At 53.4% G+C, this 23,908-nt stretch overlaps 8 protein-coding genes across 8 annotated transcripts; 5 read left to right on the forward strand and 3 right to left on the reverse strand.

Annotated features, from left to right (window-relative positions):
* Positions 1–1,425: 1,425 nt before the first annotated feature.
* N0V96_010992 (uncharacterized protein) lies at positions 1,426–3,261 on the forward strand (the record flags this gene model as incomplete). Its single annotated transcript, XM_065759126.1, is given in 6 exon segments — positions 1,426–1,540; positions 1,637–1,695; positions 1,709–1,915; positions 1,975–2,557; positions 2,586–2,714; positions 2,768–3,261. 6 exon segments carry the CDS (start codon positions 1,426–1,428, stop codon positions 3,259–3,261), a joined length of 1,587 nt encoding a protein of 528 aa, XP_065612224.1.
* A 1,912-nt stretch (positions 3,262–5,173) lies between these two features.
* On the forward strand, positions 5,174–6,653 carry N0V96_010993 (uncharacterized protein; the record flags this gene model as incomplete). The annotated part of the gene is made up of 2 exons (XM_065759127.1): positions 5,174–5,662; positions 5,706–6,653. The coding sequence occupies 2 exons, from the start codon at positions 5,174–5,176 to the stop codon at positions 6,651–6,653; spliced, it is 1,437 nt and encodes a 478-aa protein (XP_065612225.1).
* An 888-nt stretch (positions 6,654–7,541) lies between these two features.
* On the forward strand, positions 7,542–7,953 carry N0V96_010994 (uncharacterized protein; the record flags this gene model as incomplete). Its single annotated transcript, XM_065759128.1, has 2 exons — positions 7,542–7,607; positions 7,669–7,953. 2 exons carry the CDS (start codon positions 7,542–7,544, stop codon positions 7,951–7,953), a joined length of 351 nt encoding a protein of 116 aa, XP_065612226.1.
* Positions 7,954–9,186: 1,233 nt separating this feature from the next.
* Positions 9,187–10,391, forward strand: N0V96_010995 (uncharacterized protein; the record flags this gene model as incomplete). The annotated part of the gene is made up of 2 exons (XM_053195709.1): positions 9,187–9,263; positions 9,323–10,391. The coding sequence occupies 2 exons, from the start codon at positions 9,187–9,189 to the stop codon at positions 10,389–10,391; spliced, it is 1,146 nt and encodes a 381-aa protein (XP_053046744.1).
* A 2,030-nt stretch (positions 10,392–12,421) lies between these two features.
* On the forward strand, positions 12,422–14,732 carry N0V96_010996 (uncharacterized protein; the record flags this gene model as incomplete). Its single annotated transcript, XM_065759129.1, has 7 exons — positions 12,422–12,669; positions 12,720–13,068; positions 13,200–13,334; positions 13,488–13,684; positions 13,750–13,850; positions 13,935–14,155; positions 14,223–14,732. The coding sequence occupies 7 exons, from the start codon at positions 12,422–12,424 to the stop codon at positions 14,730–14,732; spliced, it is 1,761 nt and encodes a 586-aa protein (XP_065612227.1).
* Positions 14,733–14,867: 135 nt separating this feature from the next.
* N0V96_010997 (uncharacterized protein) lies at positions 14,868–16,693 on the reverse strand (the record flags this gene model as incomplete). The annotated part of the gene is made up of 4 exons (XM_065759130.1): positions 14,868–16,102; positions 16,154–16,265; positions 16,322–16,552; positions 16,613–16,693. The coding sequence occupies 4 exons, from the start codon at positions 16,691–16,693 to the stop codon at positions 14,868–14,870; spliced, it is 1,659 nt and encodes a 552-aa protein (XP_065612228.1).
* Positions 16,694–17,675: 982 nt separating this feature from the next.
* N0V96_010998 (uncharacterized protein) lies at positions 17,676–18,822 on the reverse strand (the record flags this gene model as incomplete). Its single annotated transcript, XM_053195706.1, has 2 exons — positions 17,676–17,920; positions 17,988–18,822. 2 exons carry the CDS (start codon positions 18,820–18,822, stop codon positions 17,676–17,678), a joined length of 1,080 nt encoding a protein of 359 aa, XP_053046741.1.
* A 2,941-nt stretch (positions 18,823–21,763) lies between these two features.
* On the reverse strand, positions 21,764–23,693 carry N0V96_010999 (uncharacterized protein; the record flags this gene model as incomplete). Its single annotated transcript, XM_065759131.1, has 3 exons — positions 21,764–21,837; positions 22,320–23,390; positions 23,450–23,693. The coding sequence occupies 3 exons, from the start codon at positions 23,691–23,693 to the stop codon at positions 21,764–21,766; spliced, it is 1,389 nt and encodes a 462-aa protein (XP_065612229.1).
* Positions 23,694–23,908: the final 215 nt, after the last annotated feature.

Here is a 23,908-nt window from a genome sequence, read left to right on the forward strand (position 1 = left end):
CACGGGCAGCAAACTTAGCGGCAGTAGAGAGGGCCCACCTCACATGACCATCGACGGGATTCCCATTGGCCAGTCACCTTTAGAAAAGATGCCGAGGTTGATCCACGCCTCGCGAACCGGAAACAGGCCACCCCTCGATGACATCAGCCGAAGAAGAAGGAGGTGCGACGCCCGAAACAGAATGTGGGAATCACATGTTGCGCACCAAACACACACGGCTCCAGTTGGATGCCAGTCGCATTGTCGTAAATTTCTTCCTGCCAGACGTCTTTCACACGCCAGGTGAGAAAAGAAAAAAAAGAACAATGGACGGCGCGCAAACTGGAACTGGGGAGAGGCTGCACGAGACCACATGACACGGATTAGCGCACCTGGATGTCGCCGATGGGGACTAGTGCGACGGCTCCCCAAGCTTACTCTGGAGTCTGTTTCCCGTTCGCCAGCCTCCCGAGCCAATCCAATGGCACTTGATTGTGGTTGATTTCGGCCATGGCCAGTCGCGTCCGCCGCAATTTCAGTGACTGATGCTACCCGCGGCCTTACCTTAGTACTTACTCCGTATGTACTGCAGATTTCCCCACACAATGGGCCCGTCCCCGAATTTCCGCATGCTTTTGTTTCTGGCTTGATTTGTACCCATATCTCTGTCTTCGGCCTCGAGAGGTGTGAGGGGAACTTGGGGAATCTTTCAAGCCACCAGACACAAATGGATGATGGCATTGAATGGCCTCGCAAGCCTGGAGGACCGCTGCACACAAAAAAAATAATGTGCCGGTAATTGATTGCATTGCTATTCAGGTATTGGAAGGTAGAGTCGTTGCAATGCCTCGGTGCAGAAGTACTTTCTTGTCCCGTGTTACTGCACTGAGGCTGCGGCTGTGTCCGCACACGCATCCCCTGGGTCAAACGTGCAAGGTGACGAGAGTCGAGAGAGGTACGGAGTACCATTCCTAGCCATCTGCACCCCAGCTTCACCCCGAGGCGGGAAGGGGTACTTTCCCCAGCCAACCTGGATGTACTCTGTACTCCGTACCTAAACCCTCCTGGGTAAGCAGGTCCAATGGAAGGTAACCCTCTCCCAGAAACCAAAGGGCAGGTGCCTCTCCCATTTTACCTTGGGCTTACCTTCCCGCGTCCGCAAGCATGTGATTGTCTGGCCTACGCTTGAGCTGCTGGCCCATTTGCCGACCTTGGCCGTCGCGACTCGTTTCTTTGACACCATTTCCCCAGACACATCCTCTTCCGGCAAGACTTCTTTAAACATTGTTATCCCCCCTCTGCGTCCTTCTTCGTCTTCATCTCTACCCTGGTTCATCTCTCCTGTCATCCCACAGTCAAACGACGAATACCCATCCGACGAGAGTCTGCCGTAAACAGCACCCACATACTCCACAGCATCGTACGACAGAACAATCACCGGTTACAATGTCCAAGACCTTCACCACTGGCGACGTTGCGTCGCACAATAAGCCTGACGACTTGTTTATCATCGTCGACGGCGACGTCTACGACCTCACAAAGTTCCAGGATGACCACCCAGGTATGTTCAGTTCTGCCATCCCCTCTGCCTTTGCCTCTGCTCAGCCCTTGCGTCCCAAAATCATCCGAAGCGCGCCTCTCTAACTGATTTCCCTAGGTGGCAAGAAGATCCTCCAGCGCGTCGCCGGAAAGGACGCCTCCCAAGCAGTTCTGGAAGTACCACAACGAGGGTATCCTGAAGAAGTACAAGGCCAAGCTGCACGTCGGCTCCCTCGACTCCAAGCCTAAGCCCGTCGAAGCCGCACCCGCTGCCGCTGCCCCCGTGCCCAAGAAGGCCGCCCCCAAGAAGGTCGTTGCCAGCAGCACCGAAGAGTCCGAGCCTATGGATCCTTTTGGTGACTTGGTCCCCTACGCCGACCCCAACTGGTACCAGGCCGTAAGTTCAATTGCCAAGTATCCTCTGGTGCTTAGCATTCACTGACATGTTGACTACAGTACCACACTCCCTACTACAACGAGACACACGCTGCCCTACGTACCGAGATCCGCGAATGGGTCGAGACAAATGTCGAGCCTTTCGTCGGTGAGTGGGACGAGAAGAAGGAGGTCGACCCTTCCATCTATAAGCAGATGGGTGAGCGCGGTTACCTTGCCGGTCTGCTCGGTGTCCACTACCCTACACAGTACACCAACAACACTGTTGCATCGGTGGCTCCCGAAAACTGGGATCTCTTCCATGAGATGCTTCTGACCGACGAGCTGTCCCGCGCAGCATCAGGTGGCTTTGTCTGGAACGTCATTGGTGGTTTCGGCATTGGCTGCCCGCCCCTGGTCAAGTTTGGTCAGAAGGCTCTCGTTGACCGTATCCTGCCCGGCATTCTCAACGGTGACAAGCGCATCTGCTTGGCCATTACCGAGCCCGATGCCGGCTCTGATGTTGCCAACCTGACCTGCGAGGCTAAGCTCAGCGAGGATGGAAAGCACTTCATCGTCAACGGCGAGAAGAAGTGGATTACTAACGGTATTTGGTGCGACTACTTCACCACTGCCGTACGCACGGGTGGCGAGGGCATGAATGGTGTTAGCTTGCTGCTTATCGAGAGGAGGACCTGGTGTCACGACAAGACGTATGGACTGCCAGGGTGTCTGGTCCAGCGGTACCACCTACATCACCTTTGAGGATGTCAAGGTCCCTGTTGAGAACCTGCTCGGCAAGAAGAACCAGGGCTTCAGAGGTATGTGACCACTCCTAGGAATTTGCCCAGCATCCCTTACTAACATGCTTCAGTCATCATGACCAACTTCAACCACGAGCGAATTGGTATCATCATCCAGTGCCTGCGCTTCTCTCGTGTGTGCTACGAGGAGTCCGTCAAGTACGCCAACAAGCGTCGTACCTTTGGCAAGAAACTCTACGAGCACCCCGTCATTCGTCTCAAGCTTGCGCATATGGCCCGCCAGATTGAGGCTTCGTACGCATGGCTCGAGAACCTCATCTTCCAGTGTCAGAAGATGGGTGAGACTGAGGCCATGCTAAAGCTTGGTGGTGCCATTGCCGGTCTCAAGGCCCAGAGCACCGTCACCTTTGAGTTCTGCGCTCGTGAGGCGTCGCAGATCTTTGGTGGTCTGTCGTACTCTCGCGGTGGCCAGGGTGGCAAGGTCGAGAGGCTGTACCGCGACGTCCGCGCATATGCCATTCCCGGTGGTAGTGAGGAGATTATGCTCGACTTGAGCATTCGACAGAGCATGCGTGTGCACAAGGCACTTGGCATGAAGTTGTAAGCGGCAACGTCAGGGAGAGCAGTGGATGATTAAGAGAGACTTTTACGTCATGTATGAATAGATTAGGTTGGATACCTTTTCATTTGTTGGGGCGTTTTGCATGGAGGCAGAACTCAGTCCAGGAATCTAGATAAATACATGGCTCACATTTATTACTTCATACTTTGATGTTCATCTTTTTGGCTGTTTCTCCGCTTACCCAAAGATCAATCTGTTTCACTTGTCTGCTGAATATATTGTTCAAGCTAGACGCAGGTTCCCATTTCGGCCAGTTGTCACACCTACGCCTCGGCAGTCGCCAAGTTCTGGAGTCCGTCGTACCACATTATTCTTGATGATTCAGCCAGCAGTATATAAATTTCATAATCCGAGATATCCGTCCTCAAGCGGCCACATTCCAGCAACACGAGCTGATGTCTCAGGGACTTCGTTTACGGTTGACCAGTCGATACGACCGATCGCGGCGCAAGCCACTGCCCTCCCAGCCGGGTCCAACTGGTTTCCCCCCCCCTGGACTCCGGCGCTCCGCCACAAGACTCAACGACACGCTCTGTGGCTTCTCTCAACATCGCACGACCAATTCATCTCCTGTTCCCACCCACACGTGGGGAGATGGGGGGTACAGTAGATCACGAGAGTGGATGCGGTATCAAAGAATCGAAAACGCGTTTATCTCAGTACGGCCAAGCCCCGGAAGAACTTTCACGATTTTCATCGACAACCTGCCGTTTGCGGCCACGAAGCAGACAGTTTCTCCTCGTATTCACTCAGCAAACGAGAGATTTTCCATGGATTGAGTTCAGAGCCGGTTACCGAGGGGAATAAGTTTGATTTATGGTCAGGAAAGAAAATTTTAACTAAATTGTTAAGCTTGTAGCCAATGATGGGCACCAAGGATTCCACCAGTATCTTCTTGGGGATACCATGAGCGGCAGTTGATGAATGAATAATCCCTACCATTCCCTATGGACAGTCATCCCGCGACCAGGCTGGAATGCCGGGTCCACCGGAGTACGGGAACCGGCTGTCTCACGGCGAGACAGCGTCGATGACGTTCTCATAAGGCTTGGACATGAGCAAGGCTGTCTTCGGCGCCGAAAAGACATGATCCGGGCCGTACGGATACGCTGGCTTGGCCCTCTCGTTGCCCTGGATTGCGGTCGCCTTCCGTTTCCCCTCGCCATTCTTGTCTCACTCTGAATCGCCTCGGGCAGGGTCGCGGCGATCACCAACATTCCTCACCCCCGAAGATACCGACCCACCAGCTCCATCGCGCAATGTCTCACTCCTTAATACTACCTCACCAAACCCACCACACTTGCCTCTGATCTATCCGGATCCGACGAAATGCTCTTCTCCCCTGGTTCCGTACCTCGCCCGGCGCAACTCTCTTCCCAGGACCACCCGCGTGTTAGCCATGCTCGCTTACAAGCTCATCCCAAAAATACCTCTTCTTCTTACTACATCCGTCCAACTGCCAGTCCCAACTGTCCACTATGGCGTACGCCAAAACGGTCCGAACTGGCAGAGCGCACGAGGGGCTCGCAACATCTTTTGCCGCATGCAGCCATATCCAAGATCTCTGAATTTTCGCGATGCTCTTGGCCGATGATTTTCACTCTGGATGGAGCTCACGAAGTGTTCCTGCATGGTCCCACCGACGTTCTCGGTACTATTCACTCGAGGATGGGCAGACTTACACCACACGATCAATGGCTATATCAAGCCTCCGTGAACCCAGCCGATATCAGTCCTTTCTTCTCATCCTCATCACATCATTCACATCTTCAACACTCCTCTCTTCTCTGAGCTTCTGCCTCGACATTCGCTTTCGTCTTTCGTTTTCTCTAGCTAAAGAGTCTAGTCAAACACAGCCAACCACCACTCTCGCTTACATCTACAAGCCATCAAGATGGTTTCCCCTGCCATGATCCGCCTCGCCGCGGGTGCCGCCCTCTTGGCCGGTGTCAACGGCCAGTCGACCACCTCAACCACCGTCGTCGCTCCAACTACGACCGTGACCCCCAGCACCACCGTGACCGTGGCTAACCCTACGACCACGGTCACCGGCGGCGGTACCACCACCACCTTGACCTCTTCTGCCAGCTCCAGCAGCACGGCTTCCACCAGCACCTCCATTGCGACCAGCGTCGGCAGCTCTACCGTCACCGTCATTGCTCCCACGAGCACCTCGGTGACTACGGACTCCTCCCTTAGCAGCGGTGCTAGCACCGTCCCGAGCACCACCGAGACCTCGACTTCTACCGACTCGACGTCCTCGGACCCGGGCACCGCCACCACGTCGACCACCTCCACCGACGTCGTCACCTCTACCGTCCTCACGACCACGGCCCTGAACACCACCGATCCCGGCGTTCTCCCTACCTTCACCAGCTCGACCGTAACCCTTCCCAATAACAGCACTACTGTCGTCCCGGTCCCAGTTGATCCCACCACCGGGCCCATTGTCACCACCCCTCCCGTCTTCCCCCAACGGAACTGCCCCTATCACCATCCCTCCCCCGGTGACAACCACTACTTGCAACTACAACGGCACCTGCAATGTCATCACCCTGCCCCCTTGTGTGACAATCACTTCCTGCTACAACGGCTACTGCAAGCCCGTCACGACGATTACCTACCCTCTTCCCCCTGTCGTCACTCCCCCGACAGTGACGACCGTCACCCGCTGCAACTTTAACGGCACCTGCTCAACTTACACCCGCCCAGTCTACGTTCCCGCCACGAGCACCGAGCCGCCCTTCTATACTGACTGCTCCACCCTCACAAAGACGTACACCACCTGTAACAACGCCGTCTGCAGCACCGTCACCACCACCACTACTTCGTCCTTCACTCGCCAGGGAACTCCTACCCCTACTGGGCCTGGTGGCTCGACCATGGTTACGAAGCCCTCTAACCCGGCCTCGCCTCCTGTCAACCCGCCTACCAACCCGTCGAACCCGCCCACCAACCCCAGCAACCCTCCTACCAACCCAAGCAACCCTCCCGCAAACCCTTCCAACCTCCTACCAACCCTCCTTCAAACCCTCCTTCTAACCCTCCTTCTAACCCGCCTTCAAACCCGCCTTCTAACCCGCCTTCAAACCCTCCTTCTAACCCGCCTTCAAACCCTCCCTCCAACCCTCCTTCCAACCCCTCCCTCCAACCCTCCTTCCAACCCTCCCTCCAACCCTCCCTCCAACCCGCCTGCCAACCCTCCCGCGCAGCCTCCCGCGAACCCTCCTGCCTCCAACCCTACCTCAAACCCTACCAAGCCTCCCGCCGGCAGCTCCCCGCGACCACCCCGGCCGTCCCCACCACCGTCAGCGGCACCCGTCCCGGCACCACGTCTCCCACCGCCGTGGTTACAGCTGGCGAGCCCGCTCTGATGGCCGCGAACGTGTTCCCGCTTATGAGTGTTCTTGGTGCGGTTGCTATTGGTATGGTTGTGTTCTTGTAATCTGCCGGACCCTGTGGTGGTTTGTGGATATCACGAACGAGCGCAAGTTTGGTAGACATATCATTTCCTTTGTATTGGATGCTCCCATATGATGAGCTGGAATAGATTTGGTGGTAAAATTGGTGAGGTAGACCATGGATGATGGTTATGTAATGAGGAAGAGAGAAAGGGGGGAGCTTAGGAAGAGGTAGATACTCGATAGAAGAATGAACATCATCACTTCATCAACTGTTTTCAATCAAGAATCGTGACAATTTGCTTTTGGGCCGTAAGTCGTTCCACTATATATTAGTTGACACAAGTTCCTTTTGAACACGTCAATTTCCACACAGTCCTAGTCGAAAATTCAGTAACACTGATGAAGCATCTTCAATAGGAACTCGTCGTTACCGCGAATATGAGGCGATCTGATCGTATTTCAGTGCTGGCTAAATCACTACTCTGAACTTCCGGGAGAAAGAAAAGAAGTAGATGTAAGTAGACAATGTGTCAATATTCAAACCCCTGACTCACTACAAGAGTCCACGCTGCGCATATGCCAGTAGGCGTGGATGTTGGTCAATTGGTGGTTGTGGCCCGCACGTATGATTGGTCGAAGGTCACCCCGCATCAAGACGGGACGATGACGCCTGACATGGCGATGCCCCGCCGTTCCGTACTCCGCCCGCGTTGAACAAGAGGCGGGGGTGAGGACATCCGGAAGGGAAGCCAAAACAACTGATCAACAACTCAAGGGCCGCTCGACTTCACTTTATCTCAACTTCAACTCTTATACCCCCGCCTGTCTAACCCCACTCCTCACTTCTAATACTCAAAAATGACCGTCATCCACGTTGTTCAGTTTCAGTTCAAGGAGCTCATTCCAGCGGAGGAGGTGAAGACGGTATGTTTGGCCACAACCCGGCGGACCCGGGGTCAGAGAGTTTATTAGCTTAATTGCGGAGGCTAAGGCTAGACAACAGATGTGCGATTCCATGTTGGCGCTCAAAGAGAACTGCGTACACCCGACGTCTAGCAAGTCGTACATCAAGTCTCTCGTCGGCGGCCTCGACTGTAGCCCCGAGGGCCTGCAGGACGGCATCACGCACGTTTTCGTGGCCGAGTTTGAGAGCGTTGAGGACCGCGACTATTACCTCCACAAGGACCCTGCGCACCAAGCGTTTATGAAGCAGGTTGGGTCGGCTATTATCAAGGCGAGGGTGACTGACTTTAAGCCGGGTGTTTTTTGAGTGCCTGTTGGATGTGGTCATGACTTGTGAGATGAGCAGTACCTACCTCGTCTGAAACCCTGGAATCCAGCTCGCATGTACGGATACTGTACACGTGTACTGCACAGAAAACTATCCCTTGGAATGAAATGCCATCATTGTACATGGGTTAGGCAAATGGGAAATGGATGTCATATGGAACAAACCCACGCAACGGGAAGGACATGCAGGGACGGCGAGGAGAAGCATTCAGGGTCTTGTTCACGAAAGAAAACATGTACTTTGTACTTTTTTCCCAGCCTGAGGGGTCCAAGATAGGTGGGGCCCAATCACGATTGATGAGTTCTGAACCAACCACAGCTCGTCAGACGTGTCTGCTCCCGGTGATGTAAGCGGGGCATACAAGGTGCCGGGGTCTACGTCATTTGTAGCCATTGGTAGCGCGGGCAGGTCCAGGGAGGAAGGCATATTGCTCAGTGGCCTTGCCTTGCCTTGCACTGAGGTGCTGTGGTACTCTGCCCACCCGACGCTCCGTCACCGTCCCCGTTCCTGCCCATCCCGTCGTTGCCCCCCGCCTGCTGCGTGCTCTTCCCCTCCCCCGCCTTGCTCTTGCTCTTTCTGCTCCTGCTGCTCCTTCTGCGTGTCTGCCTCCCGCTGTCTACCCATTGTACGTACCCTTAGTAGCTTCTTTTCGAGGAAGGTAGGTACCCACCCACGCCCTGCGCTTGCCTTGCTTTCCCACCTCATTCGGTACGAACGTCCAAGTACCTTGACCTTAGGACGCTTCACTTTCATGACTTCAGGGGACCAACCTCAGTGACTCCCTGTCACGCCTGCCTGACGCGAACGTCCAACATCAAGTCACTTGGCTTTCTTCCTTCACCCAACCTGGAACTCTGCACATTTCGGCCACACCTCGTCACCCTTTCTTTCTTCACACGACGACCAGAAGCGCACATGCGAATTGCTCCCTCTACGATACCCATTCGACTCTGTGCTAAATACCACCATTCCACCTCCATTGTCTAGCTCTCGAGGCACCAAGCGCCCACCTGCATACCCGACGACGATACCTGAAAGTTTACGCCATCCAGCTCATCTCTGCCCGAAGCGCCTCTACCGCCTACAAGCATCCGGCTACAACCTCATCTCGGTCCGAACATCGACACATATAACACCGTCGACGGCTTCCGTCATCGACCTCATCGACCCCTCTTCGCTTCATCCCAGATACCAACGTCGATTCTAGCAGCCATGGCGCAAGCACCGCGTCCTACCTTCATCAATCTCCCTCCTCCCACCTCCAACCCGGATACCCCATCTGAGATGCCGTACGCTATCTCACTTCCTCTCTTCCACTTTCTTCCCGAGCTAATATCTCCCTTCGCAGCGGCACTCCAACGAGCGCCACGACCTCCCTCTCGGCCCTCTCTACCACCGCTATTAAAGATGGTCACCGAGGCCACTTTCCCCAGGGTCCTGCCGGTGTCCGCGGCCACGCCCACCACCCCTCTACAACGAGTCTCGAGGCCGAGCGCGCCGACAGGATCTCCCGTCTCGCCGGCCTAGAGCGAGTCTCGACTCTGCGCGCCCCGCCGCACCAGCAGAATGCCGGTTCCTCCATCTCTCCCCAGACGACTCCCACCTCCACCGGCTTCCCTGCCAACTACCCGCCCAACACGCACCTCACGCCCGCATACTTTGACGCCCATGGCCAACCCACCGCTGTTACTAAGATGAGCACTGTTGGTACCGCCAGCGCAACCGAGAGCTATGTCGGTGACGACAACGAGACGCGCACCGCACCTGGCGAGCAGGACGAGGACATGTTCAGCATGGATACCAACTACCGCGAGGCCGACTCGGTTACCAGTATGGGCGCCGAGCCTGAACGCATGGACGAGGACCAGACGGCAGGGTCCACCGGGGGCTACGACGACCGCATGAGCGACGACGGATCCGCCAGCCTCGTTGGTTTTGGTGAGGGCGCCAACAGCACCGTTTCTGGTCCCATTTACCAGCGTCGCCCCATTCCTGGAGTCGCTGGCCAGGCTGGTATCTGGGGTCTGGAGCGAAGTGCCTCTGGTCTCAGTGATGGCATGCCGACGCAGCGAGCCCGCGACGTCACGATGGGCGGTGACACTCCCACCAGCGCGGCTGCTATGCAGGAACGTCGGGATGCGAGGATGATGGATGGTACGACCAATGATGGTGCCGGTGTACCCAGCGACGAAATGTACGTCGACACCACCAACAAGCCACCTGTCCCTGCTTCCCAGCTCCCCCAGCAATCTTCACAAGCTAACCCCGCCACGACGCCAACAGCTCGTGATACCGCAGAGCGTCTTCTTAAGGAGCGACTTGATGGGGGCGAGGCGCGCGTAGGTAACACCGCGCTTGGTAGCCCTCAAGGTGGCGGCGACAAGCTCGGCAAGTTCTACTTTGAGGAGCGGAAATAAGGCAGCCCGGTTTTCTTTTCTTATCTGACCAAGTAGGCGAAGAAAGAGGTACGCAGATGATTTTATACGGTTCATGACGTTAGGAAACAACTTTGGGAAGAAAAACTGCGGGTTAAAGACTCCGCCCGCATGATTTGGACGGTTTCGTTGCTGGGACTGGAATTGATTTGGCTGGATTATGAATGGCCTAGGTTCGACTAAGACAATGCGAGCTTCTGATTGTTACATGTGTTGTTTGATCTCGCAGTGACTCGAGGTTGGGATAAGGTGATGGGTCATCTCTCCATCGTCAGCTCATCCAGGGCTGGACAATCATATGAGGGCTGCATCCTTTTGCGTAAGGACATATTGTTCATCAATTGACAGGTTTGGATAATAAGTTTGTAATACTGTAGAAGACACGCGAGATCTAGCAGTATCTCCCCTAGGGTCTTGCAGTAGCATCAGACCAAGTCGAGAGGCGAGCATCATACTGAGGTAATCCAAGAGCAGCAGCTTCGGCGGGGAGCGTCGTACTCGGCCCCGGGCCTCCGACCCGGTGGCGCAAAGAGTTCCATCCGCACCCCGGATGCGGGAGAGCGTGTCGGGGCCGGCCGTGAGATTCGAGCCCCGCATCTGTTGTGCATGCCGGGGGTTTCCTGTGGGAGACTCTAGGCAAAATCGGACCCAAAGGCGAGTTGCTTACAGTGGTGTGAGAATTACGCGTGGGGGGGAGGGGGGCTTGGGAAATATTGGGAACAATATGGATAGAATACCGGGTACATGGGCAGATGCTAGTTCCGCGGTTGATCGCGCGTAGCGTCTACGGATAGATGTTCGGACGAAGGGAGGTTCACGGGAGGTGGCCTTGCTCTTTGGGATCTTTTTGGTGTGGGGATTTGAACTCTAATGCTTGAGGGAGGTCAATCATCATATAGAGATGGGTTCTCATTAGCTTGTGGTTTGTTCAGGACTTGGTTTCGATGATATAAGCCGCCTATACCTTTGGACAGCCGGTGCCTTTTTGCTTCCGTTGCTTTTCGGGAGTTTTTTGTCTTTGCGTTTTCACGGGGTGCTACTGTGCTGGGCTTAACGAGTCTCAACAGCCCGCCTTGGAGTGCGAGTTTCTCATTTGGTGGCGGGTCTGGCTTTCGTGGGCATAGTGAAATGAAGATGTCTTGAGATTCTCTCTCGATGGTTCTGTTTGGAGTTCAAGTCTGCTCCCGTTGCGAAAGTGCTGACATTCATCTTTTTATGCCACTAGCCATTCCGTATTCCAACCGTGCCATTGCTACTCAACTGACTCTACTTTGGTAGTTAGCCCGGTGTAACCCATTTAGGTGATGGGATATAGACAAATGCACCCGCACATCGTATTGACTCGGCACCTCGCTTTTACCCCTCGTATTGCGCGGATTCTTAAAGCTCGGTTTCTGCGGATAGGAGGTCCCTCTTCTCGCGGAGAGGTCCAAACCACGACCCGATGTGACGCTGACATGCCCTCCCCCAGTGGCTCCCCCGCTGTTCATCGCATCACCATCCAGCAAACGAGGTCAGCAAACAGTGGTGGACAAGCTTGAATCGATTCATGGAATTCATTGCACGGACCAAAAAGAACCTGGGAGAACTCCCCTTATTCGCATCGAGGACCGTGCTACGAGTACTACGGATTGACTCGGCTGTTATACGTTGGTAAGGAAGAAACGGCTCGGGCTTTATGGAATGGGGTTTACGCATATTGGCTTATATTAACAAACCAGGTTTTCCTTAGGGTTCCGACCTTCTTAGACTTCTTGTTTAGGTAGTCAGTGCGGGCAAGGAAACTCAAAATAAGGTAAGTCGTGACGGAGTTGTCCCCCCGGCTGGTATTAGTCAACTTCAATAACTAATACGGCACATTGCCGCTTATGTGAAAATGCCAAAATATGACGGATGAGGACTTTTAGGATTTTATTCAGTAAGGCCCTTATACAGCTAGCTCCCTTCCCTTGCCTTGCCATTTCGTCACGGCCACTCGTTCCCGGTGTACACACCACGCTCGCTCATAAACCATGCGCCTCTTTAGGACTCTACCGCTAGTCGTCGTGGGACTTTTTGCGCCCTGTCTCTCGGGCGCCTTTCCCTCGTCTAAAGACCGTGATGCGGCAGTCGCGTTCTTGGATCGTCTGCTTGTTGATACACGAGGTCTGGGTAATGCTCTCACCGAGCAACGGCAGCCTTCTTCGCTGGTTGTAGACCTGGGGTATGCCAAGTATGAAGGGTACAACAACGCCACCAGCGGTCTGAATATTTGGAAAGGGTGAGATGTTTTTCTCTCTATCTCGGACACGTTTTCTTACACCCCTCCAGCATCCGCTACGCAGCTCCGCCGACAGGTTCACAGCGCTGGCAACCTCCCCGCCTCCCATCATCCAACGACACGGCTACGGGTGATGCTGCCCCAGTACCGGTGACGGCAGCAACTGAATTCGGCCCCATCTGTCCGCAAAACTACCCCGCGGTTCCGGGTCTCCCCTTCATCCCGGGGGACGAAGACTGTCTCTTCCTCAATGTGTACGCGCCCGCCGACGCCAAGGATTTGCCGGTGCTGGTGTACATTCACGGCGGCGGATACGGGTACGGTGATGGCAGAATTGATATGTCGGAGATTATTGGGGCGAATGGGGGTGGATTCGTGGCTGTTGTTATTCAGTACCGGGTATGCATACTCCCAAAGTTGCTAATTTTTCGTCTCTTTTTGGGGGGGGGGCATTTGTCTGTCCTTCTCCCGGGATTTGGTGCTGGACGAGAGAGAGATCTGCTGAGAAACAGCATGCTGACGATGTATAGCTCGGCGCGTTGGGCTTCCTTTCCTCTGCGGACGTCAAAGCTCGTGGGGTCGTGAACGCAGGACTGCTGGACCAGGCTTTTGCCCTCGGCTGGGTGCAGCGCTTCATCGGCCTGTTTGGCGGGGATCGTGAAAAGGTAACGATCGCGGGGGAGTCGGCGGGCGCCGGGTCGGTGATGTATCACACTCTCGCCGTGGATGGGAGTCTGGGGACGACGCTCTTCAACAATGTAAGTTCCGACTCGAACACCGTGTTGGTGATCAGTCGGCTAACCTCGATTCGGTACTAGGGAATCGCTGCTTCGCCGTACCTGCCGTTCCACTACGCCTTTGATGCGCCGTTTCCGACTGCGCGGTACCAGGCGTTTGCTGAGAAGGCGGGGTGCTCGTCGTCTGGTGACATTCTTGCGTGTCTTCGTGGGAAGGATAGTATGACGCTGCAGTTGGCGAGTGCGAATACCACGTTCGAACAGCCCTATGGGTTCTGGTAAGTAGTCGATTCTCGGAACATGCGGAGTTCACACTTTCTAGACACGACTGACTGGGCGATAGGGCGTTTTACCCCGTGACGGACGGCGTGTACATCAAGAACCTCCCAACTGAGCAGATGAAGCAGAAGAGAGTGAATGGAGAGCGTCTCCTCGTCGGTGTGAGTATCTTACCCCCCAAGCTCCGCTTCCTTTCCATGTGTTCTCGACCGGCGACTGACGAGCATTGCAAGCATAACGCCAATGAAGGACCTCTACTCACCCCGCCCAACATCGTCAGCGTCGAAGACTTGACGTCCTGGCTTAAGCTCGAGTTCCCCAATCTCTCAGCGGACCAAATCGACGAGATCCTTGCCGCGAATCCGACAAAGACAGGGGCGAACGATACTCGCTTCGAGACGAATGGGTCGACGGGGCTTACGGCCCTTGACGTGAGCCAGTCTGGGACCGGGCAGCAACAGAGAGCAAATGTAAGAAAGCATTAAGCTCATCCCGTCGCCATGTGTTGTGGTCCTTGCTCTGACACCATTTGAATAGAACATCTACGCCGAGGCAACATTCGTGTGCCCTAGCTATTGGCTCTCCGACGCCTTCACATCGCCAAAGTCGTCGTGGCACTACCAGTACTCCGTTCCCTTTGCCTGGCACACGGCCGACATCCCAGGCTACTTTGGCCCCGCGACGCCGAACCAGGGCCCGGACATCGTCCTCGCCTTCCGCAAGATCTGGGGTAACTTCATCACGGGCAACGACCCCTCTATCAGCAATGAGATCGCCAACGGAGCTTCTTCCGGCATCGACGTAGGTGCGGAGAATGGAGCGAGCCAGTGGCCTGCCTGGACGGAGGAGGCGCCAAAACAGGTGAACCTGAACCAGACGGGCGGCGTGCCGTACGAGTTTACGACTTCGTGGGGGGCGCGGGTCACGCAGTTTATGGCGCCGGGACAGCTGAATGATATCCGGGTTGTCCCTGCGGATTCGTGGGAGGGCGGACGCGGTGCCAGGTGCGAATTGTGGAGGGGTTTGGCTCCTAGCATTCCGGCGTAGACTGGGCTTGGGGTGTGTAGACTCCAATTAGTCGATGCTGTAGCAATACTCAAAAACATCAGGTTACCAGCGACTTAATTACGCTTGCGATGGGCGGGATGGATGTGAACAGGACGGTAATGGTGCCGAATAAGCTCATTGACAAGCTAGACAGCGCTGCGGCGCGGGGATCGGTTCGTAAGAGGAGGGCGGTGGCAATGGCTGAGGAGTTGGCTCCGAGTGTGACGCCGCGGGTGATGTAGTCATCTGTTTCTCTGTAAGCTGCTCATGTTCATTCTTTTCATCGCTCACAGTACGCAGCCTCTCACCTTCTGGAATCTTCATCCAGGCCAACATCCGCTGGCCAACTAGCACACCGACAATACCGCTCATGATAGCTACCGCAGCCACGGTATTTAAATCACCACCCAGGTTCTCCGTTGCAGGGAGAGCCAGCGCAAGCGTCAGGCTCCGCGACGCAAATGCGAGAGACCTCTCTGCGCTGATGCCGATAGCGAAACAGATCTTGGGATACGAGAAGAGGCAGCCGATCGACATGAGGATATTGGGCAACACGATTGCTACAAAGTTCTGCTTCAGCTCGCGGCGATACTGATACATGGGCAGCGCAAGAGAAACGATACTGGCGTCGAGGACGGTGCTGAAGATGTCGCCGGCGCCGGGTAGGCGACCTTCCGAGTTCTTGGCGTGGAGCCAGAGATACGTGTAATTCGCTCCTGTGCGGAATGATCGGAGGGTTTCAAAGAGGCCGGCGCCTCGAATTGCAGCCAGAGCCCAGATGCCGAGGACGGAGAAGAGGGCGGTGACGAGAACGGGGTGGAGGTATTGTCTCCAGTTTGCGGGGATGGACATGGCGGCGAAGTAGACGAGGAGGATGAGGCTGAGGTGAAGGGGCATGGCGTAGCCTGTTGCATAGTAGAGTGGGATACCGACGAAGGTAAAGATGGAGGCGTAGAGAACCCAGTTGAGGTGACCGCAGATCCAGGCTGCCCAGAGCTGGGACCGTGGCAGAGGAATGGGGTCCTGTGATGGGAGAGGCGGTGTTGGCGGAGAGGAGGGGATATCGACGTTGATTTCGGTGACTCTCGCGGGAGATGATGTTGCTGATGGGAGGAAGTTGTGTGAGGCGTTTTGAGAGGGCGGCGGCGGAGCGAGGGTATTGAGGGAGAGCGAGGACGGGGCTGCGGAGATGGTGCGGGAGCCCGGGACGGAGTCGGTTCGGGGAGGGGTGTCGGCGAAGGGAATCTCGTCGGTCTCGTTGCCCATTTCTTCTGCGCGTTCTGTCATTGCGCGTTTGGATGAGCCGAGTAGGAGTTGGAGGCCACGGGTGAGGTACGCGGCGAGGGCCATCATGACGATGAAGCCGATGACTGAGGGGTGTCAGGTTCATGGAAGCACTGGATTCAAGAAGGGGAACTCACTAAAGACGGCGATAATCTTCATGACTTCGACGATGCCGATTGAGGGACTCAAGGGTAACATGATGAATGATGGTGTGAAGAAGATGTTGATCCAACGGAGAGACCATCGCGCCTGGGAGTCATTAGCGACTAGCTTCCGACATTTTCGATCGCGTTGCAAAAACTTACTGGCACGTCAACGACGGCAACGATTGCTCTCGTCTTGTGGTTTCCCACTACCAGCTCCGACAGCAAGAGCCCGAAGAAGAGCAAAATCAGACAGGCCACAGAGGCAGGGAATGAGACACCGACGGCGTCAAAGAAGACGCTGACGCCGAAGCAAGCGGCCAGCATGACCATGATGCCCGCGGGCACGTAAAGCCATGAACTGAGGAGTTTCGGAGCCGTCTGGGACGCAGCCTGTACGAAATGAGTGAGCTACTTTTATAGAAGAAGAATGAATGTGTGAGTTGGACATACCAGCTTTATCGCCTGGAGAACATCGACGGATGTCTTGAGCCATTGCGGCTCGCTACTTGGGCGTTTATTCGAAGTCGTCATTGTCGTTGTGTCTTGGATTGAATCTCATTATAAGAGGCAAAAATCGTTCACCTGTATACAAAATGAGTTTAGATCCAGGCCCATGTGCTTAATCAAGAATCGAACTGACAGACAAAATAATTCGACCGAAGTGACGTGTGCGAAGTGAACCAAAGTAACAGGGTTATTGGCTCTTATGTTATCGCTGTTTGCGTCGGACGATATCGCCGTTGGAATTAGTCAGTCCCCTAGTCGCTTTTCCACCCCAGCGACATGCTCCGATGCCGCCCCAAGACAATTAAGGCAAGGCTTTAAACCGGAAATCGAAGTCACTGGGATAAGCATTCGGGGCCGAGATCTTTTCGTTTTCGGCGGAGGGATTTGCGCGTGATAAGGCGCTTTTTCGAGGGTCCGCCGATCGGGAGCCGAGCCGAGCGGGCGGATCTCACCCGAATGAACGACGGTCCACTTTGTCTTTGGGTTTTAGCTGTATCTTTAGCTTTCACAGAGTACCCTTCTTTTTCGGATCTCACATCACGATAGCCAGTCAATGTGAAGCTGTCACGAGCCCTCACACCATGCAGGTCCAGATGCCCAGCAGCAACTGGACCATGATCACCGCTTGGCAACAGTAACGAGGGATGCCCACTTATGTAATGCCATGCATGAGAACTGAGAAGGTTCCATCGCAGCGCTGTATGCCTGCAAGAATGACGATCAATGGCCCCATGTCACGGACTGCAGCATGTATACTGTGATTTCCTCGAATTGCAATGATATGGATCTCTAAGCTGAGGTAATTGCACTTCCTGCCTCATACCCTATCCCAAAACCGAATGCACATGAGCTGAGGCCTTGTTTATGAACTGCGTTGTTCATCTGTAAAGCCGATTCTCATGAAAGCCATGACCATACTGCTGTATCCCTTCTTCATTGCTTCCTCGCCAAACACTCCGCTGTCTTCGATCCTTCGAGGTAGAAATGTTCGTGACGGGTCTCAGTCTCAAATTCCCAGGGTCTTGTTCAGAAAATGTGACGCCACCAGGATGCGGAATCGGACGTTAGGAGGTCCACTACACATGGTGCAAATTGAACGGTAGAGACGCTCGACTTGCCTGACGAAATTGGCTACATCTCTCAGAAGAGAACCATCTCCCTGATGTCTAGCGGTGGACCGAGTGATCTCCACCCAAGTTCTCTGCTTGTCCTCGAAGACTACGAGATCTTTGTTGGGACGCTTCGCAATGCCTGTAGTCTTGTTCTTAGTACAAGTGAGATCAATAATGGGCTCGCGCACAGCTGCGATAGCACTTACGAAGCCGCTTCTTCATCCACTGCTTCTGCTCAGACTGACTGCGGCCGCGCAGCTTGACGAGAATGTAGAAGTTTCTGATGTCACGAAGGTTCATGATCATCATGCCGAGATCAGTAATGGAGCAAGGGCAAGATTTATGTCCATCGACCCTCTCCATGCCGCGAAGGCGGCTCGGATCGTACATGACACCAATGTTCTCGATATCAGGAACAAACCGCTCGCGATTGAGAATCCGCCGGGAAGAACTGTACCAGCTCAGGTGGGTGCTCCATTTCTTATTGAAGATGAGGACCATGAGATCCTTATCCTTGCGGACGCCTTCCTTGGGGCGGTAGGACAAGTCGTGGAATGAGACACCAATCTGGCGCTCGATGTAGGCTTTAAAGTCGGGAATGCCCTTGGTGAGCTCGGCGATGCACTTGTACTTTGAATGTCTACCGTCCTTGCCAGTCTTGACGTCGATGAGGCCCGGGACGTTCTTGTTCGCCTCGCAGCTAGCGTAGATGATGGCAGGCTCGAAGTCGATGTACTCGCACAGAATCATGGCCTTGATCTCATTGGGGAGACGGGGAAACGGGTGGAAGGTGTCGAAGCGAGGCTTCGGCTTCTGGACCTTCTTGCCCTTCGCAATCTGCTTGGCCTTCTCGACCTTCTTGATCTTCTCAGCCTGGGGCTCAGTGGGCGAGGTGTTCGATCCCTTCATGTTAGGAATCGCAGTGCCAGTCATCTTGCTGACGGCAGCGGCGGCACCGGCACTGTTTATGAGAGTCTGACTGTGAGCGCGGGTGCGGCGAGCCGGACCCATGGTCGGCTTGGAGATGACTTGACGAGACATTGCTACTGATGCTTATGGCAAGAGCTCGAGCGGACTGTTGGTGAAAGTTAGCGGAGATGTAGGCAAGAGATAATAAAATGAGGGTGAGACTAAGAGCGAGTGAGGCACCAGAAGAGAATTGTACAGCGCGCTTGTCTTCTGTTTCCTTGCTCTTTCTTGGAGACTAACTTAGAAGGCGCGACTGACAGCTACTTTCCGCCATTCGAAACGAACCGGGAAAGATCAAGGAGGGAATTAAAAGTCAGTGAATATTGGTGTCGTCCGTTGCTTCGGATCGGGAAGCACGCTGTCGATGGTCGAGAAGGAGAGCGCTGTCGTCACGCAAAAGCAGACCAAAAGAGCCGGCTTTGGCGAACCCCGGCAAAAGCGGAGATGAACGAAGACATATAGAACAACTGACTTACTGTTGTAGTGACTGCGTATGGTATGCGAAGTTTCTGCCAAGACGTCTGGAGGCTGTAAAATGATCAGCTCAGGTTCTCACCCAAGAGACTCGAGCACCTATGGACGACCCGTTTTTTGTAGCCCAGCTTGTGGTGGTTTTCTCCATCAAAATCGAGGGCGCCAGTAGAGAGGAGATGAAGTTATTGGGAAAAGAATCATAAGTACTCTCAAGTATCGCGATGGCGTAGGTGACATGGGTTTACTCACCTAGGTTATGGTGTTTGATGTTGCTGACGGCGACTGGAAATTGGCCACCAAGAATATGCTTGGTGGAAGAATATTGTAAAAAGAGAAGAACCTGAGAGGAGTATAATTGGAAGAGGGTGAAGAGGAAGGAACCCATGAGGTGGATGGGGCTACAAGAGCTTCATGAGGCCGGGTCAACGTTTTGAAGTCTCATGAGGCGGGTAGGACTGGTGAAAACTGGGCAGGCAGGTACAACCTTCAACACTCCATGGGGCAGGAACAACTAATCAAAGGTTACAAACACGACGAACGCAGCTGTCAAAACGTCTCGAAGTAAATACAGCCTCCAGAACTTTGTAGAGCGGGTACAACTGTTAAGAATATGCGAGGCGAGTGCAACTGGTAAGGCCTTCTCAGACGAGCAGACCCTTCGAGAATTCAAAGAGTAAGTGCAACTAGGAAATCTTAGTTAGGCTAGAATGACTATCAAAACTTTTTAGTTTGAAAACTATTCCAAATCATTGGGTCTTCTCAATTTCTTCACGAGGCAGGTCCAATTGCCGAAATTCCACAAGGTCGGGCATAATTTCCGAAACTTACAGAGTGCGCACAACGATCTAGGCTTCATGTGGCGAGTGCAAATGCCAAAGCTTACCAAGGCTGGCATGTTGTTTGAATATAGCACAGAAAAGGCTGACAAGAGTTTATGGGGCGGTTTGAATCAGGAAGGCTTCATAAGCAGGGCAGGTCTATTGATGCTTCACAAAATGAAGGGGCGAGATTGGTCATTCTCCATGGGGCGGATACAACTACCAGACCTTCAGACAGCTACACGTGGAAAACAACACTTTCAAGTCATCATGAGACAGGTAGAACAATTCAATCCATAAGACAGGAACAAGGAGCCCTAGATATTTTCCTAGGAGAAAATCGTTGAACTGAAATGCACAGTTTACCACAAGGTGTAAGGTCTAAAAGATGGGTTGCTTGATTTGTTGGACCGGAAAGTCATTATAACTCAACGAAGGAAACCCAAAGGCCACACTTTGTTACTTTGACAGAGTTTGTCACACATGAATAATGGAAGAAGTGTACCCAAGATACTTGACTGTGGTACGGAACTCCTTTCGCCAGCCATATTTAAGAGTTTTGAACCTATCTTTGGATTCTCTTAGGTGAATTCACTGTAGGGAATGTCCGGAACATGCCGCTTCAATGGCGCGTCGTCATTGCAAGACTTAGACAGAGCTATTACGGTCAAGGTCAGAGGATACCATTCGTTCTTGAGCCCATTTAGGCCACTCAATGAGCTGAGTCTGTTTTCGGCCAAGCCTAAACCACTATCATTCATTGATCAAAAGGCTCTTTGCTGTTCTATATTCCGCCGCTCCATGAGTTCAACGCTTGTCAGTCTTGTCTCCCCGAAACGTCTTCTGAGCCTCATAGCTTTGGGAATCGTCACATTAGTATCTCGACAGAGAGTTACGAAAGTTCTTCAGAAAGAACTCTCAAAGTTTTCTGCGAGAAATCTTTCATCTGATCCCGCTTTTCAGGTTGTTGTGGTCTGCCCTAAAGGAGGTCGTCTATAAGTAGGATCTCTCTGGGCAGCAAAGCTTGATCTATCACAGCGAACAAGACTTTGAGATCTTTAGTCGATCCCAACTAAAAGGATTCTCTTCTGGAACGCTTGATTGATCTAAATACAGCCGACAAGCCTCTCAGACTTCTCCGACAGCTTTCTTCCAGAACTACGATGGTTCTGTATAGCCTCTCGTAGTTGGTCTTCTTGCTCCGATAGCCAGAGCAGAAATCTTGTAGGTTCTCAATGTTCCCCCGATGGCTTGGTTGACCTCTCGACGCGTTTGTTGCGACACGGGTACTGCAGTATTGTAACTTTTGTTTGAGTTTCGCTTCGCAGAGAGCTCGTGATGTCTCCAATGTTGTGTTCAACAAGAGTCGCGTTCATCTCGAACTTTCATGAAAGCCTTGACGGCGCCGCAAATAATTTGGCAATATCTACCGCTTGCCATCAATCTTTTCGCATGCTTTTGAGACTATGTATCTTTCAGGGATGTAAAAGTCTTCAAAGCCTGCGTTTGGCCCTGCACGCAGCAGAAGAAGATGAATGATTCCAGGCTCGTGCCCGGAAACGTTGGGGTAAAGCACATGTCTGCAAGCCACCAGATGGCTATTCAGTCTCTAGGTGTAAAGCCATCTGTACCAGCCGTCCATAGCTCATGATGATCATCTGTATCAGCCGTCCCTAACGTTTGAAAGATGTCTTCTTTCAGGCAAGACTTCGGGATAACGTCTAGGGCGAATTTCGCCAGCGGTCGAAAGGTGCCACAACCAGTTCCAGCGCCAGAATCGGGTCCCTCTCACATTCTGCGGCGCTCCGGTTAGACACTTGATTGGGTGATGAGGCACGGGTGCCAAGGTAACGGTACGCTTGGTTTGTGACCATTCTTTCGGCACTTGCTGCATCAATGTAAAATTCCCCGCTGAGGCCTGGAGTCTGTAGGAATGAATTGACTGTTTGATGCGATAGCTGATTCTCCAATTTGGTTTCGCGCGCCTGATCTTATGCCGTCGGTCGAGTCTGAACCTTTGCCGATCATCCATAATCTCTATCAACGGACCACAGTACATCGGCATGAAGCGACAGAAATTTGGCCAGCCGTCGTCTCCAAGTACCATCCTGCGTGAAGCGATATTTTGATGGCTGAACTCGTCATGTTTTTTGGCCTCCAGCTGGTTTGGTATCGCAATTACTTCCCACAACTTTGTTAGTCGTAGAGACGACCTCCTTTGAGACCCAACCATCCATTCTGAAATTCTTTTGGTCTCTGACAGTTCTTGGGCCGTACTTAAACCTTTGAGACCTTCGAGGACGTTGATAAAATTTTCTTCAACTTCTGGTGGTGACGCAATCAGCGAGTCCATCAGTTCCTGGACTGGAAACCCTCTCTCATCTTCGATCAAGCGCAAAAGTTGTAGAATCATCAAGATAACCCAGAGTATCACGCCGTTTGCATGAGTTTTTAGGTGCGCGCGGATTTTGCGAAGTGTTGCCTCCTGTGTCTCGAAGTCGTCATTAGATGGCTGGCTCTCATGAGACAGCGAATCACTTGAGGCGTCGAAGTCCTCGTAGGAATCCGTCGAGTCGTCGTTTTGAGAGTCGCAGGAGAGGGCATCCTGCCAGGCCACTCGAAGTTTCTCGATACCGTCTTCAATCATGATGGAAATATCCCGGTTGTTGTACTGCTCCATCTTGATCTTCAAGCAGTTACTCAGGCTTTTGGAGATGACGGGCTCAGGCCTGCTCAGCAAGACGAAGCGGACGCGGCTGTTCCGGGAATTTGCAATCTCGGTAAACATCTGCAGCAAGTCGAAACTTCTGTGCTTCGACTTGAGACTTGAAGATCCCGTCACGCTCTCTGACTCGTCTAACGCGTCTATCACTGCGAGTGTTGGGGGCGTTGAAGGGCTGAGCGCGAGTGTCGTGAAAAGGTCAAACAGCTCCGACAGCAACCAGTCGTCATCCTGCCGTCCAGCATCAAATCTTGCCCGATAGATAGCTGTCGCAGGTCCGAATGTCGTCTTGCTTGAGCTGAGGATGTTAAAAGTCAGAGCGCGCAGCATTGAAGCATCTTTGGCGCCAAAATCAGGCCGTCGGGCTGAATAGAACCAGTCACATACGAATGAATCGTCATTGAGATCGCCGTTTTGAACATCCCTTTGAAGACGTTGTTGAATGTTCTTCGCTAGAACCGACTTGCCGCATCCCCCTTCACCCATTATCCACATTATTTTACCAGAAGATTTCCACTCCTGGAACTCTTCGGTTTCCCAGAGCCATTGGTTGGTTGCAGGCAGGGGATCTGCGATTTGATCTCGCCTTTGGTGCATGCCATCGAAACGGAGGCTTTCAAAGCACTCTATATGCTGTTAGGGCTCCAAGTTCGTTGCATAACACTCAAATACCAGGGATGCATACCTCGCCACTCCGTAGTTTCGTCCACCATGAGAGCATTCGACATGACCTCCGCCCATCTTGGTTCGAGTCCAGTGCTGACTTTCCGTGTATCATCAATGCAAAGAAGAGCTCTGACACCATGGCCAAGCTTGGTGATATATGTAAGCAGTCTCATACGAGCATTCTGGGATTGAAGCTCAAGACCGTCGAGAATCAGCACGACGCATTTGCCATCCTTCGTGATATCCTCCAGACAAGCGCTCATGACAGTAGCAACCTTTGAAAAATAATCCCAAGTGAGACGTCTGATGTCACGATACCAGGAAGTGATGCAATACGGCACAGGCGAAGTAGGATCGTCGCCAGCAGCATTGGATTTGAAAGGACTCTCCGACTCCCCGATGGCCGAGCAGATTGAATTGAGAGCTTCTCTTGCTACTGGAGAAAGCCGCACAAGAATCTCAGCGAGCGAAGACTCGG

The sequence above is a fragment of the Colletotrichum fioriniae genome (genome assembly GCF_027942845.1).
Source record: "Colletotrichum fioriniae strain IMI 355084 chromosome Unknown scaffold_16, whole genome shotgun sequence".
Lineage (NCBI taxonomy): Eukaryota > Fungi > Ascomycota > Sordariomycetes > Glomerellales > Glomerellaceae > Colletotrichum > Colletotrichum fioriniae.